Below are 15,281 nucleotides of genomic sequence, written 5' to 3'. Positions count from 1 at the left end.
TCGTGTAGGTTTAGGGTTTTGAAGCGTATCTCCGCTTATTTCTGTCGGAAAAATTCGTCAGACATCTCCGGTTCTGTCGTCGAGAAATCTCAATCTCTGGTTGGGTTGCAATATCAAAGAAAACTACGGGTGAATTGGATTTATGTTATAATTTATTACTTGGATGTTCTTTGAGAAACTTTGGAAATACAAAATGTGAAACCTGTATGTGTTTGATAGTTGAAAAATAGGAGGAGCTGCAGAGTTGATTTTGAAAGCAAAACAGGCATTGTGGAAAGAATCAGATGGGAAGCAGCAACAGAAGTGAAGAACAGTTGAAGCAAATGGATGAACTGAGCAGAAATCTGAAAGAAGGTGAGAGAATTCTGGCACCTACCCGTAGACCGGATGGTACACTCCGAAAACCTATCCGGATCCGAGCTGGCTATGTTCCCCAGGATGAAGTTGCCATTTATAAGTCCAAAGGCGCTTTGGTATGAAACCCTTTCTTCCCCCAAACTCGTCCGTCGTATGTTCTTGTCAAAAACCCTTTACAAGTTCTTGAAATCGGGTCATCATTCTTTATTATTACCCGGATTATTCACTTAATCTGTGATTTCTCTGTGATATCTTTATGATGGAATAGTGGAAGAAGGAGATAGCCTCACAGGGGCCACCTGGTTATGAACCTGAACCTGATTCAGCTCCTAAACCAAAGACTAAAGCTGCTAAAAGGAATGAACGTAAAAAAGAGAAGAGATTGCAGGTTTGTGTTTAACTCTGTTTCAACTTTTCCTTCAGGTGCCAGTTGCTTCGTCTTTAGTTCATATCTTGTGGAACATGTTACCAAATAACCTGCCACAGGCTGCTTCAGAGAAAGATGCAAACCCTGAGGAAGGACCAGCTGGTAGTGTAAGCATGGAAGAAATGGCAACTAATGGATCACAATCAGTGATTTCGTTAGCTTCAGAGCTGGAACGTTTGGCTGTTTCTTCAAGTCATGCAGTACCATTACCAACCTTGAATCAGGGAGAAGCACCTGATTCTGGAACACCAGGAGAAGATATCGATAAAAGAATACGCGCCCTTAAGAAGAAGGTAATATTTCCATGCTTTTCGATGCCTTAAACCAAAAGAAAATACGTTATTCCAACTACGATTAAAAGTAAGATCCTGAACAAAACTTTTTGCTTCGAAGAAAGAGCAGTCGCAGATTCTAGGTGTAACATTGATTAGTTTGAATGTAAATGGATCAACTAAGTATATTTATATTGTTGTCGGTCTGAAATTCGTGCTGTTTGGACTCAAAGTTAATCATAAACTTGCAGACACGTGGTTAATGTAACCTCGGTTTTACTTTTGCAGATACGGCTAACAGAAGCTCAACAACAGAAGACAGCACCCCAAGATCTGAAACCCGAGCAATTAGAGAAATTTTCTAAATTAGAGGACTGGAGACAGGAGCTCAAGGCTTTGGAGGATAAGAAGGCTGAGCTTGTTGTGGCTTCTACATGAGGTTTCTGGTTTTTCAGACACATTTTGTAGTAATGTTTTGATGAAGTTCCTCAAACATTACAACAATGGCACATAGATGGTGTTCTTCAGGTTTTTGTTGTCCTAAATTTGGTCAATGAAATTCACTGCAGTGGATAAATGCTTATGGGTGTTGTGGTATTGGTGTCCCTTTGGTGTTTAATCCAAAACCTTTTGGCTTTGGTGATGATGACTGACTATGATGAAGGCTTATGTATCTTTGCAGAATTCTTCCTTACGACAAAAACGAAAGAAAAACATGGGAACCCAATTTCTTATTTACGTCTTTAAGCTTTGATAATTCTGCAAAAATGATGGAGAGGAGAGGATGTTCATTTAAACTTAGTTGAATTAATAGAACATATAGATAACATGAATTACATTTGATACATCTCATGTTTCTAGTAGTAGCTGTATAAATCCGAAAAATGCTCCAAAACTCTAAATGCTCCATATTAGCAGCAACCAATAACTTCACCACTGCAAATAAACTTAGGGCAAGGAGGATTCGGCACATGAATGAATGCGCACAATAGTGGTACAGCTCATTATACAGTCCTCTGCTTAAGTGTGTTCTATAAATGAAGTGAAACAATGATGTGGGTATTCGGCATTTCCTCTTCTTCCCTTAGTCAGAATCATCTTCAAGCTTAACAACTCTCTTGAGACATTTTGGGTACTTAAAAGGGAGCTGTATCACAGGCTGATCATCACACAAGCCTTGACTCGCCATCCCGAGTGCATATCCTAATGCAGTTCCTACAGGAACCGCAACTGCATTCCCCACCTGAATGTACCTGGAAGGTGTTTTTATATCAGAACTACAAAACTCCAACAGATAATACTTATAAAAGACAGATTCAGAAACATGCGAAACAAGATTCATGGTACTCACTTTTCTTTAATGGAGCCACAGAGCTTATAAAAGTCTGGAAACCCTTGTAGTCTTGCATTTTCACGGACTGTTAGCACTCGATCTTGTAATGGGTGGAGTATGCACTGTCAAAACCCGATATCACGATGGTTAATCATTTCAGAAGACCCTCTTAGATATATACAAACACATCAAATGGGAAATGGAATGTATATTTATGAAAAAGAAAAAAACCTGGTTGTGAGGCTCTGCTCTTGTCACCACCGTGTTTACAACCTCATCCCACCACAAACGACCGAATGGCCTGAAAGTTAAATAACCAGATGAAAACTTTTAGTGAATTTCATTGTTACAAAGTTAAATAAATGTAAGATCAGCTAAATGTTTACTTTGTGGATCTTCCATGGACAAATGTCATTGCATACTCAGGAACCTGAAGAAACAGATAAGCTAACATTGTAAAGAAACTCGAACACATAATGATTGATAATTTCCTAAGTTACTAAGTTAGCAATGTTTTCAACTTTACCAAAGGTTTCCCAGACTTTAGATAAACTCTCTCAACAGAAGGATCCCACTTCACTCTGTTATTCTCAACTAGTACACCAGGCAAGTCCCTGAAGTTGGCACCCTGTAATCATTATTGAATAAGTAACCATTATGGAATAAGTACAGGATTAACTACTATGATATAATAACCCATGGATAGTGTACCTTCTTCTTTGGAATTTGGCAAACCCTCTCGAAGTCATCATCGTTTAGTTGCAGAGGCTGGTGGTCATAGAGCATTTGAGATTGCCATGTGCATTCATTCTCTGTGTGGATTATCGTCTCTAAAACAAGAAATGTTGGTTATATTTAAGATTCTAATATACACATCATACCAGCAAACAACAGGGATCTGGTGGTAATGCCGTGTAAGAGGCTCACCAGCTCGATCAAGTCTGATATATTTCTGGAACTCTGTTACAGGACTTTTTGTTCCATACTCTTTCTTATCTTTGTTCTCAATATTTGTTGCCTGTGACATAAAGGGAACTAGATAAGGAACTATTATTATTAAACATTAATGCATGCTTATATCCAAAAATCTAGAAAACTGCATATTCAATGAAATCACTTAATAACCTATGAAATGTTTTAGTTTTGCATTCGGAGAAATGCATACCGGAGGGAGATCCTTTATTGCATCTGCAAGAGTAAGAGCCTTTTCCAACTGTAGGAGATACTTTTTGTCATGTCCGACTACTAATTCCTGCGTTCACAGCAAATGAATAAGCTACGTACTACATAGTACTACCACATGTAAAGCTACAGAGTTCAGCAAAACTGGCTTGCCTCAAATTCTGTAGGAGTGTTGCTTCTAGAGAGAACCTCATGAGTTGGCAAAGGATATGGAGGCAGTTTCTGTAATCAAAAGATGAAGGAATGACGTCAGAATTCCATGTCTCCTTCGACAATATGTTGGTACTAGGATGTAAAAACAGCTATACCTCTGTTGGTTGAGCACCCCATAAGAAGACCCTCATCCTAAATTGAGGAAGACCATAAGAACCTGCAGCCATCATGCCTAATCTTGTTTGATAGTTCATGGAAACAAGACGGCCAACAGCATAACGACCTAAAAACCCTTCGGAGAACTTCAGAATATCAACGACGTTCTCCATTAGAACATACTTCGGCTTCAGGTAGTCAATTATATCCATATAAACCAACAATTGACGGTTTTTCACATCTTCCAATGGAGCCTTCTTGTTTCTAAAACGGTTGAAGCCACTAACACCTTGACATGGAGGACCCCCACATATAAAATAAGCGTCTCCCTGAAAGAGAAAAGAATGTCAAGGCTCAAAAGTCATTCAAAAGGTGAATGCTGCACAAACAGGATTTCACTGGGGGTAATTCTATGTAAGGCTATGGTAAATATTCTTCGAATGGTATAATTATCTCATTTGATAAATTTGCACCAAATGGCTGTCAGAAAGTAAAAATCACCGGAAACAATGTGGTAAATATGTTGGAGAAGGCAATATGTGAGCAAAGAACAATAGCTATCACTCTTTCTGATACTTACAGTAGCTAATGCTCAAAGTAACTTCTCTTTTTCTAACAGATAAAATATAATGTTAAAAAAAGTTAAGTGACTAACTGGAAGGGGCAAAATGTTTGACTTGAACCCTGTTGTCACAAACTCTTTCAACTTCTTCGTGCATTTTCTGGAAAAAAAAAAGGAGCAAATGCACAAGTTATTTTATCTATTAATCTCCACACAAAAATAACATAAGGAAGAACAAGGAGAACAAAAGTGAAAAGAAATTACCTTAGTCCATCATAAGGCTCCCAAGTATCTTCTTCTGGACCATAACCCTTCCAACGCACCTGAGATTTTCTTGCTGCTGTTAGTATATTACGATTTTATCTATGACCATTTAAGCTCATACATCTTCTCATTAGTCATAGATGAATTGACTAAAGATATACAAAAAGAAGTATCGTGGTGCATGATGTTTGCGGATGATATCGTTCTAATAAATGAGTCTAGAGAAAAAGTAAATGGACAATTAGATTTATGGAGGAATACTATAGAGGCTAAGGATTTTAGGTTCATTCAGTAGAACAAAGATAGAGTATATGTATTGTGATTTTAGTAAGAAGCGTTCTAGTGATGTAGGAGTTAAACTTGAAAGGAGGATTAATACCTCAAAACCTACATTTTAAATATCTTAGTTCAACCCTTCAAAAGAATTGAGGTTGCGATAAAAATGTTAGTCACATGATAAAAATGGGATGGATGAAATGAAGACAAGTCACTGGGGTTCTTTGCGATAATAAAGTTTTCTTACAATTGAAAAGAAAACTCTACCAGCATAAGACCCGCATTGATGTATGGTAGCAAATGTTGAGTGAAAAGACAACATATGTCCAAAATGAGCATAGTCGAGATGAAGATGTTGCGATGAATGTACAAACATACAAAGATAGATAAAATTAGAAATGAGACTATTGGAGAGCAAATAGGAGTAATAGGGATAGAAAAGAAGTTATGAGATGGATATTTAAAATGATTTGAAAATGTATGTAGGCCGATAGATGCTCCAATTTAAAAAGTGGAGAGCATAAGAATGGAGTGAAGAGAAAAGGAAGGAATAAACATAGGCTTGCTTGGGACCGAATCATTAAGAATGATTTGAAATTGTTACAAATTTCAGAAGAGCTACTCAAAACCGAAATGAGTAAAAACGAAGAATTCATGCGGATGAACCCAAATAAACTTGAGATTAATGCGATGTTGATTTAAGTAGCATAGGAAATTGTACCTTAAAATAGAGTCCAGATGCATTTACTCCATTGGGATCCCCATGGCAAATTTCTAACAGCTTTCCTACTTCAAACTCTCCAGTGGGAACTTCAGATCCATCATCATCTCCCTCTGTTTCATCTTCATCCTCTTCCTCATCTTCCGAGTCATTATCTGATTCTATTGGCTCATTAGCTATGACAAGCGAAAATTTTTGGCACAGCCTTCTCCATTTCTTCAGCAAAGACAGGAAGTCTTCTGCAGCTTCATTTCTTACCTGATCATTGTCCAAAATGAAAGAATACACAAGAGGATATTTATTCGAACAATAGACATCTAATCAGTTTTCCTGACTTGCAATGATGATATCACCATCAAGAGATTTACCTCAGTTTCAGGGTGATTAAGTTTCAAACTCTCGCAAGCAAAACTGTTGATATCTACTGCCCATTTCTGCAATATGAGGAATGGTTAAGAAATATTTCTTGCACTACACCCTTATAAGGAAGAGATATTATGATACCAACAATCTAAACATGAGTATTCTTGACAAGATGCTTACTGTAATCAGGTTTAAGCCTGACAAAGAAGCACCCATGCACAGTCCAGTTGACATTGCTCCACATCCAGAATATAAATCCAGTAAAAATTTTCCACCCTTGTAGGAATCACCAATGCAGTTTGAACCAGTTTCACTTGAAACAGTTGATGATGCATCACTCTCGACATTGGAGCTTTCTGGAAAGATGCAAACCATCAATTGTCTTGGAGCATTATAAGCAGAGTCGATTAAGATGCAAACAGTGGAAAAGATTAAATAATAATAGACAGCAAATGTGTAGATGAATGGATATAAACATCTTAACCAGGACCAAGTTCAAGCTGATTTACCATTATCTGCACTTGAAAATGTCAAGTGGGACAAATGATACTTCATGTCGTAGTAAAGATCACACGGTGGAATGACGCTCTCAGTTTCTGAAGCAAGCTGTTATAAGAAAAGTTCTTTTCAAATCTCAACAAACACATTCATAAGAAGCTAAAATTATCACATTTCCCCTTCCATACCAATTAAGAAAAAGTTTTTGTACCTTTGGTGGAACTTTAACGATCTTTACTTTGGAAACAATGCAATTAAGGGGATTGTCATCCTTCACATCAGAAAGAAATACTCTTTTTTCTTGCACAAGATATGCATGGTTCTTGATTACCTAGAAAATAATCAAATATCATAGAAGGAAAATTCAGCAAGCTAGGAAAAAAGACATCTGCTACAGAAAAACTCAGTAAATTTGAATGTGATCTCTCACAGTATCTTCAGGTCTGTAAAACCACTGAGCTCGGAAGTATGGTTCCCCATCTAATCCTTCGAAAAATTCAAGGATCTTAGCTATATAATCTGGCTTTCCATCCTCAGCCTGCATGGAAACACATACACAGCCGTCGACATTAATATCTTGAAAACATAGAATTGCATCACAAGCACACAAAAGCTCAAACTTCCAATTAAGATATTACCATGTGTAACAAAAATAATGTCAAAACGCTCAGCATAGAGAATGTGGTTTTCACAAACACAATCAAGAGGTTCTTTCTCATAAAATTTGAGCAACTAAGAAATAAACATCAATTCCAGTATACAGGTAACATTCGAGCAAGGGCTAAGCTAAATGATTGAATATAACGACATAACATCTCTGTATGAAGATTTCAAAAGCTAAAGCAGCTCGAGATTCCGAATCAAAACACGAGCACACGATAACTTTGAACGTAAACTACCCATACAAAAAAGGAAGCTACACCCAAAAATGTTGAAAACATTCTGGAACTGAAACTAAAAAAAAAAGAGCTAACTTCACTTTCTCACAGTCATAGACATACTTGGACATAAGCATCATCGTCTAGATTGAACAGAACTCCGTCGACCTTGGCTTGTAAATAGTGATGCTTAGCTTGCATCATATCCTTCTCTCCCTCCAAACCTCTGTATCAGAATCGACATCACGAGGGCATACATTGAATTAGAATCGAAACTGTGGTAGACCCAATATATAATAATCAAACATGAAGCTCCGAACTTAGAGCAGAAACGATTACAAAGAACAGAGACAACAAATTACCTGCGCGTCGGAATGTCCACCGCACCCAGTTTCATCGACTTTGAATATCTGTAGCGGAACGGCCATCTCTCGATTGCTTCAGTGGCGGAGATGGGTGGTCCGACGAGGCTCGGATCCGGGTCGGGTTCCGCCCGCTTGATCTTCTTACCACGGGAGCTCATCTTCGACGGCGAGAGGGGGAGAGTGTACAAATGACGAAGAGACGAATTATTTCTGGAAAAAAAAATTGAGTTACTATTAAATAAAGGGGGAAAAGGAAGACGTTGGGAGGGAAATGAATTTTTCGAAGCAAGCGGGGAACTATTTTTCCCTTTTTTTTATTGGTTATTTTTTAACTCCCAAATCTTTTTAAACTTTCCAATATGACCCCATAAATTTATTTAGATCCCAAACCGAGGACGGGCTTTCGTACTTTTTGCTTGGGCCCATTGATTTTGTTGGGCCTAATGGGCCTATCAAAATTGGATCCCTCTGAAGTCTACATATCTCCATGACCCATAAACTAACCGGTTATTAATCTATTACCGAACCAAACCTAAAACAACCATATCCGAACTGAACCAAATATCAAAATCAAATGGTTATAATCTTTAAATCCAAAAAAATAAAAACTGAATCGAATAAAGAAATAACCGGAAAAAATGACAATTTTTTTTAAAAAAAATGATTTTTTTTACTGAAACCGAAGCGAAAATGACCAAATCGAACCAAACCGAAGTTTATATAAAAACTGAATAGTTGTAATTTTCTATAACCAAAATAACCGAACCTGAATATAATCGAACCGATTTCTAACCGGAACCCGAAATTGTCATCTCTGCCTTCGCTCAAAAAAATTTATTTAAAGAAAACTTTGTTTTTTTTCCCAAAAAAAACTTTGTTTTATTCACCTTGTTCTTCTCGTATTGATTATAGAAAGTATTCACTGCAATAATTAAAAAACAATTCAAGAAAAATCTGATGAATATTTTTTTATGGGCCAACATTATGTTAATTGTTAAGAATATTTTAAAATTCTTAGGCGTTATGGTCACAATATGTTTTTTGTTAATAAAATATTAGGGGTGTAAAATGGGCGGGTCGGATCGGGTTCGGGCCGGGTTTAATTCGGGCCTAGAATTTTTCGGGCCGGGCCAGCCCGCCCATTTATTTTTCGGATATAGGATCGATGGCCCGGAGTCCGACCCTACAGGACTTCGGGCGGGTTCGGGCGGGGCTTCGGGTTTTTTATTAAATAAAAATATTTTTTTGCGATAATAATAATAATAATAATAATATTATTATTATTATTATTATGAAACATTCAACAAAAATATTTTTAAAACCGATAACAACAAAGTCATTTAGTTCATAAATAAAAATAAAATTGAAAAAATTATCCAATTGTTCAATTCTCCAACACCACAACATGTGATTAAAAACTTTTAAACGTGATAAAAAAATAACAAACATAATATAAAAAGAAATTTTATGATGTAATTAATTTAAAACCTATAGAAAAAATCAATATGTTCATATACAAACAAAGGTTTAAAAATATATATATTTGAAAACTTCTATCATTTCTAAAATGTAAACTTATATATATATGATGTAATATGGTTAAGAAATTCAAAACTCTCGTCACTTTAAAAAGTTTAATTGGAATCAAGATATAAAAGTTCATCTTTTGGTTCATATATATATATTTAGTCACACATATTTATAAGTATAGAGAGGTAAAACTTTGGTTTAGAAAAGAAGGTTAGAAAAAACAAAAAAAATTAACGGGCCTCAAGCTCGGCCCGAGACCCGACTGGTCCGATCCGACCGGCCCGTAGCCCATTTGGCCCGAGGCCCGAAAGCCCGAAGTTTAATGAGCCTACATTTTTTAGGTCTATGTCCTTATAATTTTCGGGTGGATCCAGACTGGGTTTCGGGCTCTGCGCTAAATTCACATCCCTATAAAATATGTTAATGTCGCGACAAACTGTACCCATAAAAAGTAAATAATGCGTATATAGAATTTTTACGATATGGAGTGGATTGCATGTTACCACGTCGGTACAATGAGAAATTCTCCAAATAAATTTTCGGGTGATATTATTTTTTAATTATTATTATCAGTAGTGCAATAATCGAGATTTTATAAATAAAGAAATTAAAGAAATGGGAGTTGGAATATTAATTAAGACCAAACCCGAGAGCTGTGTTTCAAACAGCCATGAAAAACAAGTGTTTTGGTCCAAACTTATGGTTCAAATAATATTTATTTTTCCTTTTCTTGGTAAGTATTTCTATGTACTTTATCAAAAAGTATTTCTATGTATATGTAATGTATATATGCCATAGTCCACAGTCTAGTCGAAAACAATATATTATATGAAGAATCTTTGGAATTCAAACTCTACTTGTAGTTAAGGGTGCCTATTTTAGGATTTCCATGCGTTCCAGTTTCTTAATTTCAGATTTAGTTTTTTAAAATTTTATACAAAATTATATTAATTCAGCTGTTATAACAGTTCGAGCTATATATATGAATTGCAGTTTTCTATTAAAAAGATGTTCATTTTCTATATAAAAAGTTTTGTTTTTCATTATTCTTAATATTCAAAATGTAACCATTTAAATTATGAAAAGTCGTGCATCAAATTTTAAACCGAAATCGATTCAAATATTATAATCGGACCTAAATTTACACCCTAAAACTATGACATTTTATACAAGGAAATCAAGGGGAAATGATTACGAAGTAGATAGGCATTGACTTGCAAACGTGGACCGTCAAATCCCATCTTCTTCTTGATAATCAAAACCCATCAAAAAAAGAATTCCTTTGCCCAACTATCAAAATCCATCAATTTAATCGAAAATGGAATCAGCAGGCAATTTCCTAATCATATTATTACAAGGGGGCTTCCACTATAAATATGGTATCACTTCCCTCACACATCTCACCCCTCCATTAGTAAACATTAAGCGTAAGGAATATCAGTATTATAAGATAAGGGAATATAAATTATAATAAGTTATAGTCATCAATATGAAGACGTTTTATTTCCTCCTTGTCTGTGTTGTGTTGCCTGTTGTGATGTGTCACTCCTCCCATGGCGGCGGCTTCACACCTTCGAGGGCTGCTTACTATGGCACTCCCGATGGGAAAGGGACAACAAGTAAGTTCGCATATATGTTTTCTTTGTCTTGTATCTATCAAACATTCACATGATTGTGTCTTTCCATTCTTTTCTCTCGCTATCTTTTCTTCAGGGTTTCTACGGATTGATCCAAATACTATACGTAGAATGCATGATTTACGCATATATATATATATATATATACATATATACGTTTATATATTTCATTTTTTGTTATATGTAGGTGGAGCTTGTGGTTATGGGGAATTCGGGAGGAATATGAACGGTGCCAAAGTGGCCGCTGTCTCAAAGCTTTGGCGCAATGGAGCTGGCTGCGGAGCTTGTTATCAGGTTCATATACTTAGCATAAAAATCTGGGTTTTAACCTAGGGTTTTCATCTACTGTTCCTAACATAGCTAGGGTTTCCATCTGTTATACTTATACTTAACATCAACGCTAACATACAGATCTACTCAACACTAAACGAATTTGCATTTATACTTAAACAGTAACCTATAGGATTTCATCCATGGTGCTTATATACTTCTCATTAACATTACAGGTGAAATGTACGAATCCATGGTGCTGCAACAGTGTGGTCGTTTCAGTCTCCGACTATGGAGAAGGAGATCGTACCGATTTCATAATGAACAAACAGGCTTTCAAGAAACTCGCTTGTCCCGGAGCTGAGAAGGAAGTCATTTCCTATGGTGTGGTCGATATCGTGTACAAGAGGGTCCCTTGCCAGTTCCCAACGAACATTCTCCTCAAGGTTCACGAGAATAGTCGCTTCCATGACTACCTTTCCCTCGTTCTTCTCAACGTCGGTGGTGCTAACGACATCCTAGCCCTCGAAATCAAGGTGCTTGTTGTATATTTTAGAGCAAATGAGATCGTAAATATGTGGATTATATATATATGGTTGGATATGATATTTTATGTGTATAGGACGATTGGGGAGAGTGGATAGAGATGAGGAGAGCTTATGGTGCGGTTTTCGACTTGCCAAACCCGCCGAAAGGAGCCTTGACAGTGAGGTTCTTGGTTGATAAGGCTGGATGGAAGGAAGCCACTGATATTATTCCGTACAAATGGAAGCCCGGGGACATATACGACTTGGCCTTTCAGCTCTAAGTATGAACAGAAAGTGGCTCGTGATCTTTCTTACATCAATATGTGTTTAAAAAAAAACCTACGTGTGTTATGTAAGTGGTTATTGTAATGATGTAATAAGAAAAAAAAGAATAAATGAATAAGGTGAATCTAGAACACTAGACACCATCTGCTTTGCTTCAAGCATTGTGAGATTTCAACATGGCATAAAAAATATATATATATATATATATATATATATATATATTGTAACTGTTTTGAAGATATGATTGAATTTTTCACCGCAATAAATTAAAGAGAAAGCAAGAACAACTCATGCAGTTAATGTTTCAGGGCAGTGGACCCAATTATATATTAATGGGTCATAAGTCCCCAAATATTTAATTAAAAACATAATTTTATTGCAATAGTTATAAAATTTTAAATGAAATTATTTAATGCTCTATGGTAAATGTTTCATAATAAAATCAATTCCCTCGGTTACGCATGTTTCTAGGTCCATTACTCATTAGATTCATCAGGAAAAAAAAATGACGGATCTGCAGAAAATGTTGGTTCTTAGTGAAGATACTTCTCATCTTCTTCCTCTATAACAGAACATGCATGACACAATCATCAGAACAAAGCCCTTGAAAGTGAAGAAATGTGCCTTGGATCCTTTAGCCCATGTCGGAATTCGGAAAGTCAATGCGTGAGAGTTTGGTATGCTCAAGTTTATATATGAACAAACAGAAACCATCCTCTTAATGATAATAAGGGATGATTAGATTTAGTAGTCGTGCATGGAAATCTCTTTGTTTATTGAATAACAAATGGGACAGAACCTGTTTGATCCATCAATATTTTCATTAACTTCAACATAATGTATATAACTATAGAGAGACCCAAGCGTGAATGGCAGAATTGTACCAAAAAATACATAAATGGAAAATAGTGGTAGTCGTGTTTCGTTAGTATCACTATTGAAAAAACAGTACGAAGATGGCAATGAAGAGGTTGTTAAGGTTCATATTAATATAGGGCAATGAATTGAAGAGTTCAAGAACGAAGTGAAATCGATATCGAAATTGCAACATCGAAATCTTGTGAGGATTTTCGTGTTTCATCTCAAACCAAAGGAAAAAAAATGCAGAGATATTTCGTCTTCAATATGTTTTCAGATCATACTTCTTCATAGTAATGTCGAATGTAATATCAAGAAGATGATTTTGTGTAACATTTTTTTCATGCAAGATTGATGGAAATGGGGTTGAGTTGGGATCATCCAAGAGTTATCCACGAGACAAGTATCCGCGGATATATCTCATTTTTGGATATTTTTGTCCAATCTTACTTCTCGTCCAAGAAATGAACCCTAAAACAGTCGATTTTGGCATGGCTAGGATCTTCGGGCAGACCAAATCGAAGGAACTATCCCAAACTTCCAAAATCCCAACATATATCCTCAAAGGTTTAACACGTTTCATCATCTGGTCTAATACACAATGTGCGGGCTATTCTCAGTGAAATACGACGTATAAAACTTTTTTTTTGGTAAAAAGGTGATTTGTATTATATACCGAAATTACAACGTAACAATTTTTCACAGATATTGGAACGCATTAGGAAATGGTAAAGAGAATCAAAATAGCTAGCCACTAGATCAATGTCGTATCTCTCGCGTCAAATAGTACCAATCTGCAAGCAAGGATGTAAAATATTTCGAATGGTTTGATCCACCTTCCAACGAGTGTGCTCAATCGTTCTCCGCTTTTCTCGAAAAATTCGATGATTTCTTTCCTTCCATAGCTCATACATCGTGACCTGTAGGAGAAATTTTATGATGCGTCTCGTGCCTCTTCCCTTTTCTTGTGTTGCGTTGTCTATCCAATCCATACATTGGTCGATGCTAGAGGGTGGACGTTGCTGATATACTGCTGCGTAGTAGGTCCAAACTTGTGCGTTGTAACTACATTGGAAAAACAAGTGAGGATGTGTTTCCTCCGCCTCCTCACATAGAACACAAAGGGACTCCGATGTCCCTCCACAATGGTGCAACCTGTCCTTAGTAGGTAACCATGCCAACATTACCTACCAAGTGAGAAAAGAATACCGAGGGATGGCTTTAGCAAACCAAACATGGGGCGTCAATGGACCATAATATCATATTATCGGATATGCATGGTCCCAAATTCCGCTCGTAAGGAAACAGGCTCTATAGTCATTCGTTGTGTATTTCCAAAGCGGCTGGTCTTGCTCGTCATTGTCTGTCGGTGGTGGAATAATGGATAGCAAGGTGAGGAAAGTGTGTTGTGCGCCTGTTCTTGCAGTCGATAAAGCCCAAACACTGCCACTAATAGCACTTCGAACCATTGCGTAGGTCGGGATACAGAAGCTGCAAGGTCCCGCTTCTCCAATGTATTTGATCAATGGCCCTAGAGATGTCCATGGGTCATGCCAAAAAGGGTAGTAGCGCCATTTCCAAGCCTGATTCGGAGGAACTGCAATGTTAACTCCTTTAACCCCAACAATTTTTACAGATTCCAAGAGAAGCGAGGAGAAGGAATCGTGTTCCAAAAACCCTTTGTCTTGAATACATTGTCTCTTGTCCAAGCAACCCATAACGTGCCAGATCTAGAGAATAGAATCCAAATTAACTTCAATCTAAATGCGGTATCTGCAACACAACGCAAGCCCAATCTCCTTCTCGATTGGGCTTACATATGTTTTGCCCATGAAATCCGCCGCCCACCTAAACATGAAGCATTGTTGGACCAAAGGAAGCTCGAACAAAGGTTGTCAACTTGTTTCGTGAAGAATTTCGGTAATAAAAAGACCATCCCCAAATGACTGATGAGCTAACTAATTGGACTTTACCTGCATAAGAAAAATGTCTGGTTGTCCATGAAGCTAGCTTGGTCTTGATTTTCTCCATGAGGGAATGGTAGTCTGTGTTGGTTAATTGTGTGTGGCTTAGTGGAACGCCTAGGTAACGAATCAATAGCAATCCTGTTTGGAACATGATCACCACACTAATGTCCGAAGCTTCTTGTGCGGACAGTTCACCAAGGAAGATCTCAGTCTTCATCATATTCAAGTGCAAACCCAAATATTTGGTGAAGAGACCCAATAGCTCATTCACTTGTAGTAAGGATTGGTTGTCATCCTTTGTGAATACCATAACGTCATCTGCAAACGTTAGATGAGTAATAATAGGAGAGTGGCATTTTGGATGAACCTGGAATCACTGCTCAACTGCTCCTCGGTTCAG

At 37.0% G+C, this 15,281-nt stretch overlaps 3 protein-coding genes across 5 annotated transcripts in view; 2 read left to right on the top strand and 1 right to left on the bottom strand.

Moving 5' to 3' along the window:
* The window catches only part of LOC104809537 (partner of Y14 and mago), a 2,443-nt gene extending 671 nt beyond the window's left edge, over positions 1-1,772 (top strand). Inside the window, exons 2-6 of one of the 3 annotated variants that reach the window (XM_010535548.1) lie at positions 9-129; positions 220-473; positions 626-745; positions 844-1,077; positions 1,345-1,772. In XM_010535548.1, coding sequence (XP_010533850.1) covers positions 285-473; positions 626-745; positions 844-1,077; positions 1,345-1,494 — 693 coding nt within the window. In that variant the 5' untranslated portion in view covers positions 9-129; positions 220-284 and the 3' untranslated portion in view covers positions 1,495-1,772. Of the gene's footprint in view, positions 1-8; positions 474-625; positions 746-843; positions 1,078-1,344 lie in introns of all 3 variants that reach the window. The other 2 variants (XM_010535549.1, XM_019202092.1) reach the window with 2 other exon arrangements.
* A 195-nt stretch (positions 1,773-1,967) lies between these two features.
* Positions 1,968-8,025, bottom strand: LOC104809536 (putative DNA (cytosine-5)-methyltransferase CMT1). Its single transcript, XM_010535547.2, has 20 exons — positions 7,805-8,025; positions 7,566-7,668; positions 6,995-7,102; positions 6,776-6,895; positions 6,576-6,672; positions 6,247-6,422; positions 6,072-6,137; positions 5,704-5,961; positions 4,707-4,765; positions 4,536-4,602; positions 3,880-4,209; positions 3,725-3,793; positions 3,555-3,641; positions 3,317-3,407; positions 3,101-3,219; positions 2,916-3,017; positions 2,776-2,819; positions 2,621-2,690; positions 2,408-2,511; positions 1,968-2,309 (listed from the first exon to the last, which is right to left on the bottom strand). Exons 1-20 carry the CDS (start codon positions 7,963-7,965, stop codon positions 2,141-2,143), a joined length of 2,400 nt encoding a protein of 799 aa, XP_010533849.1. The 5' UTR covers positions 7,966-8,025; the 3' UTR covers positions 1,968-2,140.
* Positions 8,026-10,759: 2,734 nt separating this feature from the next.
* LOC104809534 (expansin-like B1) lies at positions 10,760-12,172 on the top strand. Its single transcript, XM_010535546.1, has 4 exons — positions 10,760-10,956; positions 11,162-11,268; positions 11,481-11,780; positions 11,867-12,172. The coding sequence occupies exons 1-4, from the start codon at positions 10,827-10,829 to the stop codon at positions 12,050-12,052; spliced, it is 723 nt and encodes a 240-aa protein (XP_010533848.1). The 5' UTR covers positions 10,760-10,826; the 3' UTR covers positions 12,053-12,172.
* Positions 12,173-15,281: the final 3,109 nt, after the last annotated feature.

Source organism: Tarenaya hassleriana, unplaced genomic scaffold (genome assembly GCF_000463585.1).
Source record: "Tarenaya hassleriana unplaced genomic scaffold, ASM46358v1 Cleome16, whole genome shotgun sequence".
Taxonomy (NCBI): Eukaryota; Viridiplantae; Streptophyta; class Magnoliopsida; order Brassicales; family Cleomaceae; genus Tarenaya; species Tarenaya hassleriana.
The sequence above is the reverse complement of the archived record's forward strand: the minus strand, read 5'-3'. Positions and strand labels throughout refer to the sequence as shown.